This window comes from Tubulanus polymorphus, chromosome 2 (assembly GCF_964204645.1).
Source record: "Tubulanus polymorphus chromosome 2, tnTubPoly1.2, whole genome shotgun sequence".
Lineage (NCBI taxonomy): Eukaryota > Metazoa > Nemertea > Palaeonemertea > Tubulaniformes > Tubulanidae > Tubulanus > Tubulanus polymorphus.
In genome coordinates, this window is record NC_134026.1 from 24886169 (window position 1) to 24908717 (window position 22549).

The 22549-nt window shown below is 38.5% G+C and overlaps 4 protein-coding genes across 6 annotated transcripts; 2 read left to right on the forward strand and 2 right to left on the reverse strand.

The window, feature by feature from the left end:
• Positions 1 to 260: 260 nt before the first annotated feature.
• Positions 261 to 7755, reverse strand: LOC141898415 (uncharacterized). Of its 3 annotated transcripts, none has more exons than XM_074784275.1 (19): positions 7637 to 7755; positions 7303 to 7480; positions 6992 to 7101; positions 6715 to 6796; positions 6367 to 6478; positions 6098 to 6198; positions 5872 to 6008; positions 5615 to 5710; positions 3908 to 5532; positions 3759 to 3833; positions 2996 to 3686; positions 2681 to 2834; positions 2286 to 2451; positions 2023 to 2090; positions 1828 to 1937; positions 1422 to 1693; positions 1134 to 1331; positions 693 to 928; positions 261 to 580 (listed from the first exon to the last, which is right to left on the reverse strand). In XM_074784275.1, exons 2-19 carry the CDS (start codon positions 7459 to 7461, stop codon positions 464 to 466), a joined length of 4509 nt encoding a protein of 1502 aa, XP_074640376.1. In that variant the 5' UTR covers positions 7462 to 7480; positions 7637 to 7755; the 3' UTR covers positions 261 to 463. The 3 variants fall into 3 exon arrangements, with proteins under 3 accessions (XP_074640376.1, XP_074640377.1, XP_074640375.1); XM_074784276.1 differs by having other exon boundaries at positions 6992 to 7085; positions 7311 to 7480; positions 7632 to 7755; XM_074784274.1 differs by having other exon boundaries at positions 7632 to 7755.
• A 41-nt stretch (positions 7756 to 7796) lies between these two features.
• Positions 7797 to 12671, forward strand: LOC141898425 (TGF-beta-activated kinase 1 and MAP3K7-binding protein 1-like). The gene is made up of 6 exons (XM_074784293.1): positions 7797 to 7954; positions 10368 to 10507; positions 10589 to 10829; positions 11206 to 11344; positions 11422 to 11653; positions 11733 to 12671. Exons 1-6 carry the CDS (start codon positions 7889 to 7891, stop codon positions 12583 to 12585), a joined length of 1671 nt encoding a protein of 556 aa, XP_074640394.1. The 5' UTR covers positions 7797 to 7888; the 3' UTR covers positions 12586 to 12671.
• Positions 12672 to 12797: 126 nt separating this feature from the next.
• LOC141898435 (PRKR-interacting protein 1-like) lies at positions 12798 to 14107 on the forward strand. Its single transcript, XM_074784306.1, has 6 exons — positions 12798 to 12887; positions 13245 to 13323; positions 13433 to 13533; positions 13633 to 13718; positions 13808 to 13857; positions 13938 to 14107. Exons 1-6 carry the CDS (start codon positions 12798 to 12800, stop codon positions 14048 to 14050), a joined length of 519 nt encoding a protein of 172 aa, XP_074640407.1. The 3' UTR covers positions 14051 to 14107.
• A 217-nt stretch (positions 14108 to 14324) lies between these two features.
• LOC141898418 (HEAT repeat-containing protein 6-like) lies at positions 14325 to 22259 on the reverse strand. Its single transcript, XM_074784281.1, has 24 exons — positions 21835 to 22259; positions 21640 to 21747; positions 21412 to 21552; positions 21219 to 21334; positions 21010 to 21124; positions 20843 to 20938; positions 20204 to 20590; positions 20005 to 20124; positions 19848 to 19924; positions 19647 to 19776; positions 19470 to 19569; positions 18979 to 19384; positions 18777 to 18858; positions 18605 to 18688; positions 16585 to 16719; positions 16391 to 16513; positions 16166 to 16290; positions 15916 to 16076; positions 15751 to 15827; positions 15592 to 15669; positions 15239 to 15460; positions 14969 to 15125; positions 14754 to 14873; positions 14325 to 14662 (listed from the first exon to the last, which is right to left on the reverse strand). Exons 1-24 carry the CDS (start codon positions 22012 to 22014, stop codon positions 14571 to 14573), a joined length of 3432 nt encoding a protein of 1143 aa, XP_074640382.1. The 5' UTR covers positions 22015 to 22259; the 3' UTR covers positions 14325 to 14570.
• Positions 22260 to 22549: the final 290 nt, after the last annotated feature.

The window sequence follows — 22549 nt, forward strand, 5'->3', positions numbered from 1 at the left end:
TTAGTTCGTGGCTTGTCTTGTAAAAGCCGTAACTGGACTTAGTGCCAAATGATTGGCGTACCGGTACGTAGTTAGATTAGATTAAAAGCAGAACGTACAGCTGTCTCTGTAGGGCCATGGCCTTCTTTGATCGTAAATAAGGATATAGATGATTGACCCAATCTCCAGTAACCAGTGTCAAATAGATTTTTAGAAATGGAAATAATAGTCAACTATGAAACAGGCCGGAAACATTTTTAAGCAAATAATGAGTTTATTACAATTTACAAATTTTGACTTGCACAAACAACATACAGGTTATACACCAAAAGTATATTTCATGAAATGCACGATATTCAGTAATATGAATAATATTTTATTTGACAGTAGTTCACTTTTTTCATGATTAATCAGTGGAATTTGTGGCTCCAAATACATGACTATTAGTGATAAGTCCCTCAGTAACTAACCAAGACTTTTTACTTCAAGTTTTAATCATGATTTGACGCATTTTTGCTTCTTTGGCCTGTTTAAGAAGCTGCTGACTGAGTTTTGACTGTTCTAGATCCACTCCATGATAAAGATTTGATGTCTCTGCCATCTGTAAACAAACCGAAATAAAAGGGAAACACGTAAAAATTTTGGATTTCCGATACCAGAAATTCTTCCAAGGTGACAGCAGTATATATTGTTCTATGCAGTATTTGACTTACCTTTTCCACTTTACACAGTTTGCGTCTAATAGCTAAGTCAACTCTAGCACATAGAGCACGACGATATGGTCCTATATTAGACAGGAGAGTCGCACGTTCTTTTTTCTTCTGAGCGATTGAAGTGTGAAATGCTGCAATATCGTGATACAATTCAAACTTCTTCGGTTGACTAGGAACAACTTTAGCTTCCATGTTGTTTGAATCGTTATCCATAGCAGCGGCATTTGCTAAATCCTCTACAAGTAAAATGAAACAAGCTTCATCCATTAGTATCAACTATTACTCTCGATTCGAATATAAATCTGGCCATTGGGGTAATTTAAGGAAAATCTGTAATTGGTAGGTAATTTTCAATCTTTTATAGTAACTCCATGCATAAGCCATACAGTATCTAATCCAGTCATTAGAATTAGGAGTTTATTCTAACACACAGCACTTAACCTTTGTATTCGTCATCAAACTGTTGCTGACAATATGTTTTAACTTGTTCCATAATCGCATCACCAGCATATGCACGGGAGACTCCTATCTCGGAGAGGATATGAGCAGCTTTAAACCTCCTTATTGCAGATGCTGCAGGAGGCTTCGAGCGTTTACTCATTAAACACGACCAGTCTATATCTAAACTATCTACAATACCTGAAAAATAGCAAATATTGTCACAGTATCAGTTAAATGTTTAGATTTGTTCATTTAACTAGAGGGACAGGTGTGACATATATCACATACCGGTTGTGGTATTCTTAAGATCTTCTTTCTGTTCTGATTCACTGTCCTCCTGACCCAAGATAAACTCATCCAGTTCATCATCTGAGATCTCCTCATATGGCAGTTCTTCAGCATTTTTACCATCCTCCTCTGCTTCATCATCACCAGTCGTTGCTGCCTCCTTTGTGGCAGTGACACTTTCCTCAGCAACTGGAATATTTTCTGCAGGTTGCTGTGTTGATGCATTGTCTGATTTGACCTCACCTGACAGGGACTCTTCACTCTTCTTTTCTCTAATTAGTCAAAATAAAGATTGCGTTCAAAAATAATTGACAGTAAGATTCAAGTTCATTATCTTAAAATTAATTTGATGTACAATCTCAATGATCTTAATCAAAGTCCATATTCATGTGATAAGAATACTGACCTGCTGATGCTGTTCGGAGTTGCTGCTGTATCTTGGTTGTCAGGTTGTTGATTATTGCTGGATCTGCTGCCCACACTGCTATGGCTAGGACTCCGCCGAGATCTGTCAACCTGAAATATTTCAAATCATTACTACAAATATATATTATGCTAATAAATACAGTAAAACAAAAGCTGTGATAAAATAAATAGGTACCTTGCTACGTTTTTTGTCGTCACTGCGTTCTGTAGTTTGTTTGCTTCGGCTTTCATTTGAAATTTCATCTGTAAATAAGACATCAATTCGTTCAGTTTGTTACTGTTATAGACCTTATTCACATAACATCACAGCGTGTCTGAATGTCCATTCAGTTCAAGCTATTTGGATTCAAAAGTCAGAGCTGCCATTTTGCTATACAATATGGCACCGGTGAATAAGGAATATATCACTTAAGGCAACTTCACTCCGTGACTTTGTACCTTGTTGATCATTAGATTTCTGTACGGTCTGTTCTGTTTGCTGCTGCTTTGACTTATCGCTTGACTCGCGATCATTTGATGGAGATCGTTTTCTTTTCTCACGACGGGTCTCGTCTCTAGATGGCGTGGTTGCCTCTCGTATGTCTTTATGTCCTCTTTCCCGACTCTGAATAAAGGAAAAATCAAAATTAGGTCATTGTCAGTTTGAATTATTTCCTGAAGAACCGGGGCTGAGCTCCCAAAAGTCTAGACTAGAAATTAAAGCTTTAACTCTCAGACTAGTAAAATAGATGATTGAGTTGAGTCAGGATGTTCCGTTTGTATCTCAAGGCAGCATTTATTTCAAGTGAAGAGCGGGGTTTAACTTAAGTATGGCATTGGTCCCCCAATAGTACCGCAGATTTAGACGAATGATCATCTTCTCTGTTGTCAGATCTGGAACTGTGAATAGATGCAACCGGTGATACATCTCGTCTACGTTTTTGAGGTGGAGATAATGAGCGCTGTACTGGTTCCCTGTCACTTTTATCACTGTCACGATTTCGCTTCCTGAAATAATGAAAACTCGCAGTGCACCTCGTTATAACTATTCATCAGATATAAAAAACTGAAACTAAATCATTGAATTTCTTACAACTTCGTCAAAGCATTGTAAAGTTCGTAAAGGATCTTGTGTAAAATAATCATAACTGCAAATACAACCAACTTACCTCTGATCCCGTCGTTCATCTCTCCTGTCATCAGGCCTGTCATCTGGTCTCTCATCCTGTCTATCAGCTCTTCTATCATCTTGTTTATCATTTCTCCTATCATCCTGTCTATCATCTCTCCTGTCATCCTGTCTATCATCTCTCCTGTCATCCGGCCTATCATCTCTCCTGTCATCCTGTCTATCATCTCTCCTGTCATCCTGCCTATCATCTCTCCTGTCATCCTGCCTATCATCTCTCCTGTCATCCCTCCGATTATCGATTCTATCATCTCTCCTATCATCAGGCCTGTCATTCCGTTTATTATCGCTCCTGTCATCCCTCCCATCATCTCTTCTGTCTTCCAACCTGTCATCCCTCCTGATATCCATTCTTTCATCTCTTCTGTCATCCCGTCCATCATCTCTCCTGTCATCCCTCCTATCAACGGATCTCTCATCCATCCTGTTATCTCTTCGATCTCTATCATCACGTCTGTCATCCCGTCGTTCATCTCTTCTCTCATCCAATCTGTCATCTCTTCTATCTCTGCCATCCCTCCTATCGTCTCTTCTCTCATCTCTCCTCTCATCCAGCCGATCATCTCTCCTATCTCTGTCATCACGTCTGTCATCCCTTTCTCGACTTCCAGTATGATCTCGATCCTCTCGGTCCGGAAATCGTCTGTCATAATCAGAATGCACAGATCTCTCTGAAAATAATATATAACATTTCACGACGAATTCGATACAATTCGGTTAATTATATGATTTATTTAACAGACCTCGTGGTGGAAATGGCGGACGATTTCCCCTTCTTCCTCGAATTAGATCACGACCTCTACCATATTCAAGATCATCTGGAGAAAAAATTTTGTTTTTCAGTTTATCAAATACGAAATTTTATAAAAACGCTCACCATCAATATACATACTTATAGGATTCCAGTCAGGTGGTGGACCATATCCAAATCGATCTGGTTCGACGGGTGGCCGTTGATCGTACCATTCTGGAGGGGGGCCAGGTGGCCCACGTCTATCTCTCATAGGAACAGGAGGCAGATTATGAGGTGCAGGTAGAGGAGGTTCTAACTCATTAGCTACCGGATCCCCGCACTGCTCAAACATCGCGTATAGACGCTGTTGAATATCGTCAGGATTATAACCGCCTCGTCCTCTCGCTTCGTTCGGCGGGGGTAGAGGTGGAGGCAGCGCGCCGCGTCGACCGGGAGGTGAACGACCCATAGCGTCGCGTCGGAGTCCCCGACGATCATCCGAGTATCGACCATCTCTCGGAGGACGATCGACCGGCGAACCGCGCCACAGATCTCTCGGATCTATATCTCGCCCCGGAGACAATCGCGGATCCATCGGACCCCGATCATCTTTGCGCCCTCTACGATGAGGGGGCAAGTCTCGCATATCTCTCATATCATCTGGATATCCTTTACCAGGTGGCGTTAAACCGCGATAATCTCTCCCAGGACCGGGTGATAACGGAATCCTGTAGTCCTGGAGTCGTCTCGGATCAGGCAAATCTCTCAAATCGCGTTCATCCCGCGGCATCATTCGATCTGGCGACATTGGCGGACGTCGGTCGTCCATACGTCTGTCACCATAACGATCAATACTTCGCCGCGGATCCCGTTCATCCAATTCGTGACGGCCTCGCGGCGGAGGTGGCGGGAAACGTTCCATCTTTTCTCGATCAGGAGTTGAGCCACGTGGCACGCGTCCCCCGCGACGCTCTTTACTGTGACCTCGGGGATTACGATCGATGCTACCAGTCGGAGAACGAACACTAGACCGGTGAGATTCTGTCGGTGATTTATCTCGCCGCCGATCATCTATAGCTCTCCCTCGCGACGGTCGATCTTTCACACTACCAGTACCTCCTCTCTCACTTACAGGTGGTGGAGACTGCGCTCTGTGCGCGCGATGGGAATCTGATTCGCGGTTCGGAGCATCTTCATATGAGTCATTTTGTCTTTTTCCACGTGAAGATGACTCCGACTCATCGCGTCGTGCGCTTTCACGATGTTTACGACTGGTTGATCCAGACGGAGAGTCACGACGATTTTTACGTTCACTACGACTCGAATGACTAGAATCATCATCTGATAATTCTCTCCTCTCCTGTGATATGTCTTGGTGTTTTTCATTCTTTTTATAACCACTTTCCGGTTCTTTCTTCTTCTGTCTTTCGCGACTTCCGTCATCTTTTCTCTTTTTTTCAACTTTCTCTTCCTTCACTTTAACCTTGTCAATCTTTTTCTCTTTAATATCTTTCTTTGCTTCTTCATATCTCTTTTCACTGCGACTTGTTTTAGCCTCAAGTTCCTTCTCGGCTGGCCGGAACTTTTGTTTCAGTTTTCGTGGAGCCTCTTCCACGGGATTGGTTTTTTGTTCTTTGACCTTTTTCTTGAGTTTTCCAGCATGTTCTGGAGATGGAGATAACTGTCCCTGTTCGGGAGATGATGTCCTCGAGCCACGCTTGTGTTTGTCTTTTCTTTTATCCTTTTTATGAGATGTTTTTTCTGGTTCTTCTGAAGATTCTCTCCTGAAAGAAAAATAATCAAATTTCAAAATAGAATTTCACTTTGAAAATTATCACAACAATTTCTTATGACAATATTTTATACTTTTTCTTGCGTTTCTGTGGACTGATTGACTCTTTACGCCGTTCTCCCGATCTTGATCTTGAAGTCTTCGCTTTCTTTTGTTCTTTTCCTTTTTTCCTGAGGGATATTCATTGTAATTAGTATCAGAAAAAATTTTTCCAAGAAACTTGATCAAACTGTAAAATACTAATGGGCCACACAATAAGAATTGCAAAGAAACCAATAACTTTATCTTAATAGTTTCTAGATCAGTTATAACAGGAATCTATTATACTTACTTTGGGCTAACACGTTCGGCTTGCTTCGGGATAACTTTCTTTTTATGTGATTGTTTAGGAGGAGGTTCATCATCACTATCTGAGTCCGAGGAACTAGAGGAGCCACTGCTATCACTACTGCTGCTACTACTAGATTCCTATAGTTCATTAAAAAATGTTTGATATCCTTTCATTGTAGTGGTATACAAGAACACATCATCAACAATAAAGCAGAGCTAACACAAACCTCATTAAGTCTACTGAGTTCACGTTTAAGTTCCTGACGTCGTTTCATTAAAACTAATTCTTCGTTGTGATCCAAATGCTGTGCATCAAACGTATCTTCATCTGTTCATATCAATACAATTATCATTAAGTTTAGTATAATATATTCAGGATGCAGAATTCGCTCAATCCCTGACTAACTGACATTTGGTTTCATTTAGTTCGCAAATAATCGACTAACTCTGATAAACAAAGTTCGCCTTTGCTGAAAAATTCTAATCATTTCAATACCTTGATCATCAGAATCATCACCTGAAGAGGAATCTGAACCGGAATGAGCTGGTTTCACGACAACTGTCGATTTAACTTTACTTTTATCTCGCCTCGAAGAAGATTTCTCATCCTAAAACAAATAGAGGATTCATTCGTAGCACATACCAGAGAATCCCGCACTAATGAAATGGAAGTTAAAGTCCGAAAAGTTTTTCTTTCAGCTTTCAGAATTTTCGGACTTTATCTTCCGTTTTATTAGCGTGGGATTCTCTATACATCGTCACAACACGGAATGGTGTTTCATCAACTGGTCAACATATATTATATTAATCAAACTAGTAGATGAATTCAATTGGCAAAACTGACCTCCTCATCTTCTCCAGTGCTACGTCTTTTATCACGACTCCGCCGTTTCGTTTTTGTTGGTGAATTATCTGCATTTCGACCACTGGAATATTATATACAGTTTAAAAAATTGTATTTTCAAATTTTTTTAGGTAACACCCAGGTATTATTAGGTCATTACGCAGTGTTTGATTGATTCATCTCTATTAAGTCCAACAGCTTATCAAATATTTTTAGATCTGTTAGCAAAAGTAGTGTTATAATGTATCGATGTTGTTTTCTTGAGATTTCTTCCTACCTGCGTTTACCAGTAGATTGTGCCGGATGATTGTATTTACATTTGTTTCCATACGGACATTTTCCGGTATTTATCCACTGATTACAATCCTTCTCTGTGACTCCAGAACGCTGAAAACAGAGTGATACATCATCAAAATCCCAAAACAATTGACTTTGAAAATAGTTTACAAAGAAACTGATGATAGCAGCATAGCAGCGATTGATAATAATAGCGAATAGTAGATTTAAACGACAGATGATTCTGTTTAAATACGGATTCTGAAATGTTCGTCAATCGATTAGTAAAGTTAGTAGGAAAATAAACATTACCCTGGAACTACTGTTAGTTTCTTCTTCATCATGATATTGTCGGCGAGAAGACCCGCCCGGACCCAAACGCTCAAAAACACTTGGTTTACTGCGCTTTTCATCAACAGACGCCTCATCAACTGTTACTTTCCTTCGATATTTACTCATTGCTTTTACCATCAGTGCTCACCATCAACACCTAAAATATGAAGATTAAATATGATCAAACTGTTGAATGCTGCTGAACAACAAATTCAATTCAATCAATACATCATCGATCAAAAACGATTGTTACTCCACTCTAAATTTAAAAGACTAACGTGCTATTTCAAAATCTAAAGAATACACACCTTACCTAAACATGATATTACACCACAGGTAGAGTATGTAAACAGAACTGAGTTCGAATTCTCACGGTGTAACAAGTTTTTAACCCAAAACAAAAAAAGGAAACCCCCAATCCAACCAGAAGGGAATTCCCGCTGATTCGGACGTGTGCAACGGAACTAATTGAATCTGTGTCAGCATAACCAATATGTCAGCCTCCTGTCTACTGATGCATTACTGCTTATCAGTAACCTGATAACAGATAGTTGTAGTTGAAAAAATGGCGATGCCAAGAAAATCATCAGGTGGTGGTGGTGCATCAACTCCACCAAGGATATCAGCTATGGTAAAGCTTCGTTTGAATCTCAAAGACAAAAGTAGCAACATTGAGGCAAGCCCACTCGAGTGAGACTGGGCTGGGGGTGCCTGGCTTTGTTGTTGAAATAATGAGAAAATACGGCGCTATTGCACTTTCGTACCCCCCTCCCAAAAATACTTTCTAAAGTGTATCTGTGTGTAGTGGTTAGGCTACTCGTAGTCCTTAAGGCTCGATTACAGCCGGTCGGTGTTATTCAGCAGTGCATAGCATGAGTGGCTTAGAATGGGACCACAAAATGCTTAGCTTTTAGTCGAGTTACATGTAACTTGTAACATTATATATGATGGGCAGTCAGCCCCTGATATTGCATATAACCTTTCATCTCAATCTGGAAAAAGTGAAATATGAGTGAAATCCCTGTTCTTCATAGTGAAACGTAAGTGAATATTTGTAACACCCTGTAACACCTGTAACGCTATATGAAACACTAGTAACTAAAAGTAAAAAATCTGTAACGCTATGTAACACACTGTAACAAGGGTGTAACAGGCTGTAACGCCCTGTAACACCATGTGAAACCCCTGTAACTCAAAGCGAAATATGTGTAACGCTATGTAACACCCTGTAACAATGGTGTAACGGGCTGTAACGCCCTGTAACACTATGTGAAACCCCTGTAACTAGAAGCAAAATATGTGTAACGCTATGTAACACCCTGTAACAAGGGTGTAACAGGCTGAAAGGTTGAGTGAAACAGGCTGTAACACCATGTGAAATCCTTGTAAATGAAATATGTGTAACGCTATGTAACACCCTGTAACACGGGTGTAACAGGCTGTAACGCCCTGTAACACCATGTGAAACTCCTGTAACTAAAAGTGAAATATGTGTAACGCTATGTAACACCCGGTAACAAGGGTGTAACAGGCTGTAACGCCCTGTAACACCATGTGAAACCCCTGTAACTCAAAGTGAAATATGTGTAACGCTATGTAACACCCTGTAACACTGGTGTAACAGGCTGTAACGCCCCATAACGCTATATGAAACCCCTGTAACTCAAAGCACATATTTCACTTTTAGTTACTAGGGTTTCACATGGTGTTACAGGGCGTTACAGCCCGTTACACCATTGTTACAGGGTGTTACATAGCGTTACACATATTTCGCTTTGAGTTACAGGGGCTTCACATGGTGTTACAGGGCGTTACAGCCTGTTACACCCTTGTTACAGGGTGTTACATAGCGTTACATATATTTCACTTTGAGTTACTAGGGTTTCACATGGTGTTATGGGGTGTTACAGCCTGTTACACCATTGTTACAGGGTGTTACATAGTGTTACAGATATTTCACTTTTAGTTACAGGGGTTTCACATGGTGTTACAGGGCGTTACAGCCCGTTACACCTTAGTTACAGGGTGTTATAGATATTTCACTTTCAGTTACTATGGTTTCACATGGTGTTACAGGGCGTTACAGCCTGTTACACCCTTGTTACAGGGTGTTAAATAGTGTTACAGATATTTCACTTTTAGTTACAGGGGTTTCACATGGTGTTACAGGGCGTTACAGCCTGTTACACCCTTGTTACTGGGTGTTACAAAGCGTTACACATATTTCACTTTGAGTTACAGGGGTTTCACATGGTGTTACAGGGCGTTACAGCCTGTTACACCCTTGTTACAGGGTGTTACATAGTGTTACAGATATTTCACTTTTAGTTACAGGGGTTTCACATGGTGTTACAGGGCGTTACAGCCTGTTACACCCTTGTTACCGGGTGTTACATAGTGTTACAGATATTTCACTTTTAGTTACAAGGGTTTTACATGGTGTTACAGGGCGTTACAGCCTGTTACACCCTTGTTACAGGGCGTTACATAGCGTTACACATATTTCACTTTGAGTTACAGGGGTTTCACATGGTGTTACGGGGCGTTACAGCTCGTTACACCATTGTTAGAGTGTGTTACATAGCGTTACACATATTTCACTTTGAGTTACAGGGGTTTCACAAGGCGTTTCATATAGCGTTACAGGGCATTACAGCCTGTTGCACCCTTGTTACAGGGTGTTACATAGCGTTACACATATTCCACTTTGACTTACACAGGGGTTTCAGACTGTTACTGCATTAGGATATTTGCATTCTTTGACAGTTTCGCAAAGTAGATTATATGAGGTTACAACGCGAAAATATCCTTTTGGCTTTCCAAAAATGAAGTACGACCTAATGTTACATGTTACTTGTAACTTGATGGGAAGTTAAGCATTTCTCTGTCCCATTTTAAGCCTTATATAGTGCATAGTGTCGATGGCCAGTTTCAAACTGGTCAATTCTGGGACGACATAGGCCTACTTATCTTTTCCAATTTTAACTCCCCCGCCGCCACCCTCCACCCGTTTTGCTTTAATTATTGTTGTATTTCTTTTGCAGAAAAACCACACAAAGAGCTGGACTGATGACCTTCCTGTTTGTCATTTGTCAGGAGTCGGCTTTTCAACGAATCAAATTTATCGAGAGGACGGTTCACGCTGTGAAGAACACGAGTTTGAAGATAAAAGCTTTCATTTTCGGTTCGTTTAGATAAACATTCATTTCACTAACACCTTATCATACTGGTACATTAATGTATGTTGAATTTGCTCAATTTTTAGGCTTGATAATGACATGTTTCTATATGGTGTATTTGATGGCCATGATGGCAGTCGTGCCTCACATTTTGCTGCTCAGCGTATACCCGCAGAAATATTACTAGATCAACTTCATGGAAAAACAGAAGACGAAGATATTCATCATGTTTTACATCAAGCGTTCATAGCAGTTGAAAAAGGCTTCTTTGAATCTATAGATGATGATCTTGCTGAGATGGCAAATCTTCAAATGCAACTACCAGAGGTGCAACAACTATACTATTCACTATTCGTCTATTATTTTCAACTTTTCTTCTATCCTTTGAATTGTATTGATATAGTTCACTATTCTACTATGCTACTCAACCTCTCTTAATATCCTTTGGAATAGTAGAATTTTTACGATCGTAACAATCCTTAGAATATTAATGGTCATTCCTTACCAATTCACAAAATATTCAACATTCTACCCTGCTCTTCTACTATTTAGAATAGCAGAATTGTAAAAATTGATTATGTTTTGGAATAGTAGAATTATTACTGTCTACTAAATCTACTATTATAAGATCCTGTGCCAATATCCTCAGCTGGGCTTGACATTGCTATTGCTGTAGTTTTGAATTATTATGCTTCTATTTTAGGGCTTGACCCCTGAAGAACTGTATGATAAACATGGGGATATCATGAACAAAATTCAACAAATTGAAGCGGATATATCAGGAGGCACTACAGCAGTTGTAGCGCTGGTTTATAACAATAAACTCTATGTGGCAAATGTTGGTAAGGGAAATACCATTCTAGTGGTATGAAATTGCAATATCTTTGGGCAAAATTGAGACTGTTTTGATGTATTTTAGGAAACAGTCGAGCATTGTTGTGTAGAACGGATGCATCTGGGACCCTACGTGTCATCCAGTTAACCACTGATCATGCTATTGATAATGAAGACGAGCAATATAGACTATCTCAGCTTGGTTTGGATGTACCCGAAATTCTCAAACATGGAACATTGGGAAATCAGATTTATACGCGATGTATTGGAGGATGTTTGAAAGTTAAAGGTGGATATAAAGAGCTTGATCTACTCAGGTAAGGATAAACATTGTGCCTCTAAAAATCGATTGCAAATAAGTACCAGTACTTCGATTGTTTGAATATCCAATTTTAGAAATGCCTCAAGAGAACCGGTCATAGCTGAACCTGAAATTAATGGTGGAATACCTCTAGATGAGTCGTGCCGTTGTCTGATATTAATGACTGATGGATTATACCGATCACTCGAAGATGCAACAGGCGCGGAGCATGTAAATGCTGATCTGGTTGCGATGGTAGCCGGAGAGTTCAGTGTTCAATCGACATTGAATGGTGTTGCACAAGCTGTAGTCGATAAAGTTGTTCGTTTTCATCACGATACGTACATGATCAGTTCACAGGCAATCGAAACGAAGCAATTGTGTCAACGCCGAGATGATATTACTCTTCTAGTTCGCAACTTTAACTTTCCATTACCGAATGCCATTCAAAGCCCTACATCGGGAAAAAATCCAATTTTGCACCTATATCCTCGAAAAGCTAGCGCCCCGGCGGTTATGAATCCAAATTCAGATGCCCATTCGGAAACTATGCCCGACCATCAAAACACTAATACAGACTCGGTCTCGTTGATGCTGCAACGTATCGGTACTAGAAGTTCTACATATACAAATACTAATACAGTGTATGGATCGACGTACACTAGTACCGGAGATTCAACCGAGAGCGGTGACGGAAATCAACCGTTTTCACGTCGGTCTCAAATCGTTACGAAGCTAGAACTCGACGAGGATGGTAAAATCGCGCCTTACGTAGACTTTACAGAATTTTACCAGGCTATCGCCGAACTCACCGAGGTTCAAAAGAAAGCGTTTCTTGAGTCAACGCCACAATCAGAATACGCTATCGACATTATCGAGGAAGAAAATGACACGGTTTCCCCTAAAGAGCAAGAAGAAAAGAATATTAAAGCTGACAGTGAAGACTGAAGAATTTATTGTGTACACTTTGTTACACTTATTTCACTTGTAGTTTAAGGTGCTAATTCACAAAATACTAAATAAATATTTTATCAACTTAGAAGTGATGTTGTTATTTCATTTTCATAGTGGGGCAGTTTGTCACGGGTTGGAAGAAAAGCCCGCATCACTTATTGCTTCTCCCGTCTAGTGCTGCCCCCACATGGCTCCACTGTTTAAAGATGGCTGACAAGAAAGATAAAAATGTAGTCGTGCCTAAAAAAATAGCTGATTTACAGCGTATTAAAGTCGAAAAGTTAATGAAAAATCCAGTGAGTGTCGTACAGAAATTATTGACACTATTCACTCCTATTAATTTGTCAAGACGATGGACTAAAGGCTTAAAATCCTACTTTTTACTGCCTTGCTCTAGCCTCTGCTTCGGCTAGGTGGCAGCACCTTCCATAATGAATTGCTTGGCTAAATATTGACATAATAGAACTCACTTAATTCAGATCATCTGGGACTAGAAAATTTTGCCCGAATTAAACGAAATCCGAATTATGTTCTCTCAAGAAAAGAAAAACCTGGGACTGGAATGGTTTAGTCCGAAATAAGCGAAAATAGGAATAAACCCAATAGGCGATCCGAATAAGCGAGTTTTACTGAATTCTTCTTACATATTTTAGGATAAGCCTGTGGTTATACCTGAAGGTCCAAAGGAAAGAACTCCTAAGCCACCACCTGAGTTTATTCGAAATGTTTGGGGTAAGTATTTATCAATCTAAATGGATGATCTTGCAAGAATGGATGTGAAATATCATCATTTTTTCGATGAGCCGTAGTGCTATTATTTCCTTTTTATTCAAAATAACAGGTTCAAGCGCAGGAGCTGGTAGTGGAGAGTTCCATGTCTATCGTGGAATCCGTCGAAGAGAATATGCTCGAACTAAGTTTATAGAAGAAAAAGCAAAAAAGGTCTGTAATTGTAATTTACTACAACTTACTTATTGTGATTGTATAAAATTTAAAACTATCTCCGTGTTGATTCTTCTTTTTACACATTTGCTTTAATAGGAAGAAGAAGATGAGGCATATTTAAAGAAAGTGGAAGAAAATAAGCGAAATGCAGAAGAAAAAACTGCAAAGAAAAGAGCTAAAAGGTGGGACTGTACATCTTAACTAAGATTCAGCACTATGTATTGGGCCCACCTGCTACTTGATTTACTAAAAAAAATATACAATTCTTTAGGCAGAAGAAAAAAGCAAAAATGATGGCCAATAAAAAACTTAAGAAAAATGGTAAGATCAGGATTTATTTCTAATGCACAATTCATTCAGTTTCATCAATTATAATGCAGGGATAATTTCCTCGATTTCAGAAACACCCAGTGAACATAATGACGACAATGGCAGTGAAGTTGACGAGTCTGATAGTTGTAACAATGAAAATGACAATCAGGAAGAAGTCAAGGATAAATCTGACCAGTCTTAACATTAAGCTTCATTTTGTAAATAGCTGTAAATTTTGTACAATATACTTTCATGAAATAAATGCAAAATACAAGAAAGTTTCTTTTCCGTGTTGTTTGATCAAGGTTGTCTAATTCAGGGCAATGAGGACAAGCAGGGAATGTTTTTAATGCCTACATCATAAATCGGATAAATGAAACCACAAGCAGAGAAGCTATCTCACGACAGATCAGATAAAAAGAACATTTCTTAATTACTGGTATATCAAACTTTATTGATTACACAATCAATGAACGCTTAAGCTGAATAATACAAAATAAAAAAATTCTTATCACAGACTGGAAAATCTCTACATTAAATGTACACCTTATTAGTCAACTCGGAACGAACGAGTCTGCTAATTTTCGAGCAGATCTACAAATATGGTTCGACAGAGAAACGGACCATTTAATTCTTAAATTAGCACTTCCGACGAAATTTTGCTGAATTTACGAAATTGAATGATTCAAAAGCAGCCGGTTCTATGATATGTATTGGTTGATTTAATCGTATACTTCTCGGAATGACAGTGTTCCAGAACGTTTGGACGTAAGATCATTTGCAACCAGCCCATCTTCATCCATGACGACCGATGCTGCAAAATTCATAAATGATCCAACAAATATTAAAGTGTATATAAGTGTATACTCGACACGATAATAGATTCTTCTAAATAGTATACATACATTTCTCTAATGGTTTGAAGCACACAGCCAAAATGTCTAATAGACCTTTCATTTTGTCCTCAGTTCCTACGCTGTCATTAAGTCGTAAAATTGTGTCAAAGGCTTGTTTCAGTTTCTCCTCTGCAGAAAATGCAATACAAAACAGAAATTGATTGAGTTTTAGAAGAAGAAACTATCTAAAAACCTATTATTTGAAAAGAACAGAACAAACTTACCTTTCTCAAGAGAAGCTGCATTAGAATTCAATAGAATATGTTTATACTTGTCCATATACATCAACAAATGATCTGTCTGAGACAATAGCACTTGACTGAGAATTAGAACATCATTTGTGTCTAATAAACAAGCAAGATGTACCAAACTACCACATGCCTGCAACATGAAACATGTAAATATATCAACTAGAGACCACAGGAAGTACATGAGAAACAGTGGGCTTAAGTAGTTCCCTGGATTGATAAAATAACCGTGTAATCTAAATTTACCTGTTCTAGTAAATTATTCTTATATTTGTACTCTGCAAAGTCTTCAATCATTTCTGAACTGAGAAGTGCATCAGCGAGTGCAATCCAGATTCTACCAAATGATTCTGGATTTCCATAACTTTTCCGATATCTTGGGATTGATAGAGACAATGAAGCATTGATCTTTACTTTGAAATTTTTACAATCTTTAACAACAGCACATAAGGTTGAGAACACCGTATCCTGAAAAGAAATGTTGATAACTTTTCATGTTTGTACAGTACCAGTATATATGTTGTACACACCAGTATGCAGTTGTTAAAATATATGTGTACATGTACTAGTCTGAATGATTTTCATGAAACACAACTTACTGTCCACTGGGCGCTTCCTAATGGTAGTAGATCATTCTTAAACATATTTCCTAAAGCATAGCATGCATTCCAACGAACCTGGAAATTCAAATATTAATTGTTTAGGATGTTCCTTTTCCGGGACAGTTATTTGTGAAGATGTTTGTATCACAATTTTACCTTCATTGTCCCAGTTGCGACATTTTTTGTTAGACTTTGTATAGCCTGAGAGACAGCTTCTTGGAAATTACTCTTTTCTATGAAATTATCAGAAAATTTACAAATTGCATAAATAAATAGATAAACACGATATGGTGTGAGAACATAAATGGAAGCACCTCTCACCTATGCACCGGTCTGGCATGTAACGTAATAAGTTCCCGAGGGCCCGCACGGCATTGCATTTAACTTTATCACTATCCTGGCTACCTTTCGTCGCCACTGATATTATTTTCAACAACAACATGTCAGAAAAATCCTCAAGAAACATCTCATCATCATTATCTCTGAAAAAAGCAATGGTAAACACAAGCAGTGCAGAGATTGAGTTACAGCAACGATACAAATAGCGGTATCTATCATACGACACACCTACTTATTCGCACAAATTGCATCACTAAGATTGCCTAATGACCAGGCTGCTTTGGCACGAACACTTATGGTATCATCTCCCATTGCAATAAGTAATCCATTCGCTACATCAGCCACAAATGACACATCCTGAAGGACAAGCAATACAAATTAAAACAAAAGGCTCACATGTTTTAAAATCAACAGAAATAAAGACCTGCTGGTTTATTAAAATTCTGATAATACCTACCTCTCGTAAACAAGGAAATAAAACATAAATTCCGAGAGCTCGAAGAGCTGCTCCACGAACGTTCTTATCCTCATCAGAAATCAGTCCCAGTAGTAGAGTTATGCACAATAAACGTTTATCAATCTGAAAATAAAACATTTTCCATGTTTCATAATAATGATCATTATAATTGATCAGCAATGCTTATAACTTACCGGTAACTGTTGAAATATAGGTGCACCAATAGTCGAAATACAATCACAGCAGGTTGCTCTCAGTGTCTGATGAGTTGCATGCTGTAGAACACCTTGTAATGGACCATTCAATATCCTCTGCCAAAAGTCTAAAACCTACAAAATTATGAATGATATTAATCTAATAGATTTCACTTGATTTGGGATAAACTGGGTCTAGTACTTTGAGGATATTATTTTGTTTAACCCAGGCTGCAGCTTAAAAGCATTATCAAAGATGATACGTGACCTTTCATTTTCTACTTTGTGAAAGCTCATTGTCAGGTGAATGCAAAAAATTGCCAAAGAAAAATATGCCCAATCTTGGAGGAGTTTATGTAGCTAAGATAAAGAGGTAATGAGAGGAAAAAAGATGAAGATAAAGATCCAATGCGTTTTACGTTGCAAGATAAATGTAAGTATATATCCCCTTGTTTATTTGCTTTATCACTAGAAAATGGGAAGCCTTAGGGCAGAATAATACACTACTCATTAATGGATCGATGATCCCATCTGCTCAGTGTGTTATGACTTTGATTGAGCTATCTTATGCCTGGTATCATTATCTATCATTATTGTAATATACAAGTGCAACAATCAATTGCCATTGATACCGAGGGAAAAAACTAATTGAGCTGAGCATTGCGCTGAGCATTGCCACTTCAGAAGTTGAGCATGAAGGTACAAGATAGTTTTCAAGCAGCAACAATCTTCAGAATGAATGCATGAAAACCCATCCCCTCAACAGGGAAGATGAGCCGCTGCATGTTTAACGCGTGTTTAAGTGCTACAAATATTATATACCAGCATTTCCTGAGGATGTTGTAAAAACGTTAAGAAATGGATGCAGTTAAAAACGTTACACGTGAAGAGGCATGTGCTCAGCAGTACGCCGAGTGGTCTGGTCGCTTCTATATCAATATGTTTGCATTAACTCCAATCATGCTCGCCGGATGGGTGATGAATTCTTTAATCATCACAATTTTTACCAAGCTTAAGTCTTCACACCCTTCCATACACCTGTTAAAATGTCTCGCACTGGCTGACATCGGTTATCTGATCGGGCACTTTCTGTCCGACACTTTGAGATATTTCCTGTTTTACATGAACTATGGTGATAAAGTTTTCATCGACCCTTTCAACATTTATCCAGAAATGTTTGTGTATGGAACTCACATGATACGTATGGGATTCATGTATCAACGAAACTGGTTGACAGTTCTTATACAGATAGAACGATTGCTGACTATATTATACCCATTAAAGGCCATTAATTGGTGGACCAAAAAGCGCATGAACCGTATCATCATCCTCGCTACTGTGCTGTTTTTTATTTGGCCAATTTATTTCATTTTTACCCTTAAAATAGAAGATTACATAGATCCTTGTCACGGCCCAAACAATCGACTTGTTTCTAAGTATAAGAAAATATACCTATTATGTAATAAACTATTAGATCCAGTTTTTAGATTGGTAGTTCCTAGTGGAACAATTCTCATAATTAACACAGCCCTTATTGTAGCACTCTACATAAAATTCAAACAACGCCAGAAATTAGCCGGCACGTCCTCGCAACAAACATTACAAGGTGATTCAAAGGCAACTCGTATGGTTATTTCCATGAGCATAACCTTTCTTATTCTAGAACTACCCGCAACATTTTCTAAGGTGCGTTCTTACGCGCTGCCAAATGCAGTTATATGGGAGCTGGCAATGGACATATCATTTATCACCAGCGATCTTAACTCATGCGTTAATTTCATTCTATATTGTATTGTAAATAAACAGTTTTATCAAATGTTGAAGCAACTCTGCATTTGTTAATATATGCCCACAACATTTTCTGCATTCATAGGCACTTCAAAATGATGTTAGTCAAAATCCCATAATTCAGATCACAGTCGAGAAAAATTCTCCCAAAGAAGGAATGGAGTTTTGGCCGATATCGAACTAAACTAAAAGTAAATTCGATTCGAGTCAAGCAGTTAGAGTGAACACTCACCAGATCCTCATTTATACCAGACAACTTTTTATTTTCTTTATCAGGAGTAGGTGGTAACAGCACATTTCCCAATTCTTCTAATAACTGTTAAAATCAAAAGTGAGTACCAGTATATATACATGTATATACAATGAATTTCACTGAAAATACAGCAGTAATTAAGTGCAATTACCTTAGCTCCATGCAACTGAATAGCAGGCTCTTTACCTTCCAAACAGCTCACACCTACATCTCGAAGCACAGCAAAATCATCCCTGAAGTGAGAATTATCTAATAAATTTGCAGTCCTACAATATCATAAGAGCTCAGAAATGTGAGGTATGTCATTAGAATGACATCTATGATCAATAAAGATTGTGAAGAAGACAACATACCTTACAGTAGGAAAATATCCTTTCACCAGATTACTGAGAACTTGGAGTGCCTCAAGTCGCACTGGACGTGCTTCAACAGTATTCATAGAGTTGTTTTCAGCTAAAACACTATTTATGCATAGTTTGACAAGCCAACTACTACAACCACTATCTCGAGAACTTGTGGTAGGTGTACTGCATCCAGATGACCCTCTGATTGGAGTTGTTTCTCCTGAATTTAAGGTTGCCGGCTGGTTTTGACTGGCATCTATATCGGTATCTGAATTTTTGCCTTTCGGTGTATAACTATTACTTTCACCAGTGGCTGGTCTGGAAGCTTGGACAATATGACATACTTCGACTAATGGCACCTGAACGCTGACCACAGAACCCAGGAATGTCAGACACCCGACCCTCACATTAGGATCTATAAATACAACCATAACAATTTCATCACAACGAGTTATGAACATGACTACTCTACAATACTTTTATCATGAAATTCAATTTACCTCTATGATGCAGAAATGGTTTAACTTGTCGAACTGCTCGACTCAATAATCCTGGTTTCAATCGGTGATATGGAACATTTTGTACCAATGTGGAAAGACACTGCAAACAAGCATCAGAATTAGAATTGTCGTATACATGCAGTTAGTCATAGTCATAGTTAAATCATTTGTGCTGACCTTTATCAATTGTGTAATAGTTAATGATGCATTCTCTGAACTAAGTCCGAGCAGAAGACAACGGTGTATTTCTTTGATCATGGCTCCTAATGTAGATGAAAATGGTGTAAATGCAGTTCGACCTTGATTACTGAAAAATTAAAAGATATCTCCTGAATTTGTCACCTCTTAAACAGCGTCGCTTTTAATTTATGTACGTACCTATCATCAGCAGCCGCTAAAAATGGCTTTGATCCATCTAACAATGCAGTCAGCACAGCCAAAGCGCCAATTCGAGCCTAAGATTGAATTTAATGAAATTACTGGAAATAAGCATCTAGAGTGTTCACATGAATGTATTAATAACAAATAAACATACTTTGACATTCATATCCTTTAATACTATAGTAAAGAGAGTCTGAGTTGGTACTACAGATGATGAAGGAGCATCAGGCAAGAAATGTGACCAATAACCAGACATAGATCTTTTATCCGTAACCTACGTAAACAGAACAAAAGCCTTTATTTGTACATGTAATTGTATTTGATGCAGCATTACTTTTATGATAATATCTGACCTTAGTGACACTATGCAGGCAAATGAGTGAAGTATGCCTGACTTTAGCCTGGACAGATCTGAGCTTTGATGCTTGGCCACCTTCCGTATCAGAAACCTCAGATTCAGAACTGCTGATCTGATTCCATGAATCAACTGAATGATCGATATCTATATCTGTAGCTGAATTCAAAGGAACACTTTGTTCTTCTTCATCTTCTTCCTCCTTTGATTTCTTGGTGCGCTTTTTCTTAGGTTTTTTCTTGGTGTTTTTCGATTGAGCAGATGAGGTTGTTGGTTTCGTTGGCTCAGTATTAGATTTTATGACAGGCAGAATTGACGATGGAGATGGATGCAGACATGAAGCAATGGAGGCAGCTTGTCCAGGCAAACCATACAGCATGTAAACCTATGTACAATACCAATTAATGTATGATCAATAATCTAATCAATTATACAGTCAAACTGGCTTAATCCAGATCGTCTTAATAATGATTTTGGGCTAATCCGGGCAATATTTGAAGTCCATTTGTATGATTATATACAAGAAAATTACTTTTAATTCAGATTTCCCATAAACCAGATGAATTTGGATGGTACCAAATGATCAAACTAATTCTACTGTATTTATCTTATGATGTAAAAGTGATCTAATATTAACCTTGAGTGCTGCCAATAATTGTCCAATTAAATCAACATGAGCTGTCTTATGCCATAGTAAGATGTTATTGATGCCTTTTAGTGCTGCAACAATCAACTGGAATAAAATTTAAACTGTTTTAATCTCTTACACTTACCGATGGCTTTCCCATGAATCAGACAACTTACTCTACAGAACGTTATTTCATCTGTTTTAACACTTTTTGGGGTGTGCAATATATCCACAAATTTATGGAAACAACTTTGAACAAAAGCATCAGCTAAAACATCTGGACCAGCAGTTCTAAGAGAAACAACGAGAATGATGCGTGGAGCCAATTATTTCTGTAAATCCAGCAGGTAGTAATAATGAACAGCATGATTACTCGGACATATACCTCATACATATATTCTCCATACATTGAATTCCTCCACGTCTGATATCTTCATCTTTGACATCTGTATCAACAAGTTGTATTAAAATACCATTATCACCAATAAGAACGTCATGGAACTAAATAAACAAATAACAAAATATTCTTATGTCCATCACTAAAACATGAAGATGTTCCTTCTTCAGTTTTATATTACCTTGTGAGCTCTTGGGCCATTTTCATAAAGGATAGCTCCCAAAGCTCTTAATATTTCAGGCAGGGCCCACGGATGGCAGTTGTGCAATGCATCGACAAGATACTCCAACAAGAGGTCAAATGTACTTTGATTTAATGGAATCTAGAACGCAAAAACAATCTTTATAGGCTACTAGGTCTTTATGACAGGTATTTTAAAAACTCACAAATATGAAGAGAATTAACAAACCTGTTGTCGTAACACTAGATTACCGATTAACTGACAGGCTTTCGTCACCAATAATTCATGTTTTACTGGAATAAGCATACAACACTGACAGAGGGCACCATAAGCATCCTAGAAAAAGTAAATGTACAGAACTTTATTCAGACTAAATGGACCCTCAACAGCTTGGCACAGTTCCTATATCAACCATCAACGTACCGACTCAACCACAATTTTCATGGAATATTCTAATGCATTTAGTTGGTCCAATATTTGATTCAAACTGCTCTTGAATCGCTCGTCATCTCGGTAAACCATACAAGCCAATTTTGAAGTCAATGCTTTAAAATTTTCAGATTCTGAAGCCTGAAAACTAGGTTCCACAGCCATTGCTTGCATAACAGCAAAACGGGCAATCTCGGTAATATTTTAAGGAGGATGATAACCGGAAAAATTAAATCTTTTTTTCCTTCTTTGCCAACATCTGATCAAAAACTAAAACAATTTAAGTTGGATGGGATGGAAGGGCAGGCAAATATGTGGTCTGAATACCAGCCGATGTGCGGGGTTTGGAAGGCTAGATATTAGACAAAATCTGCTGATGGATGCTTTTGATACTAATATAATATCAATTCAATACAATGTGGAGATGGTTAGTTGCAAGTCTTGAACTTCGGATCGAACTTCGGACTACGAGACGGCACATCGCTGAGCGGATGCGGGCCTTAGCCAAAGTCAGTTTCGGTACACCCGGTCGTAGTGGTTGATATATTATATTTAGATCCTAGTGTTAAACAATGTTAAGTTAAGATAAACTAATTCTGATAATTGTACCACGTTATTGTCCTTCGGACAAAAGAAAGTCTCGAAATGGCGCACCGGGCGGGATCCCGGCCTCCGATTCGCCACCGGCATAGGGAGTGGATTAACCATT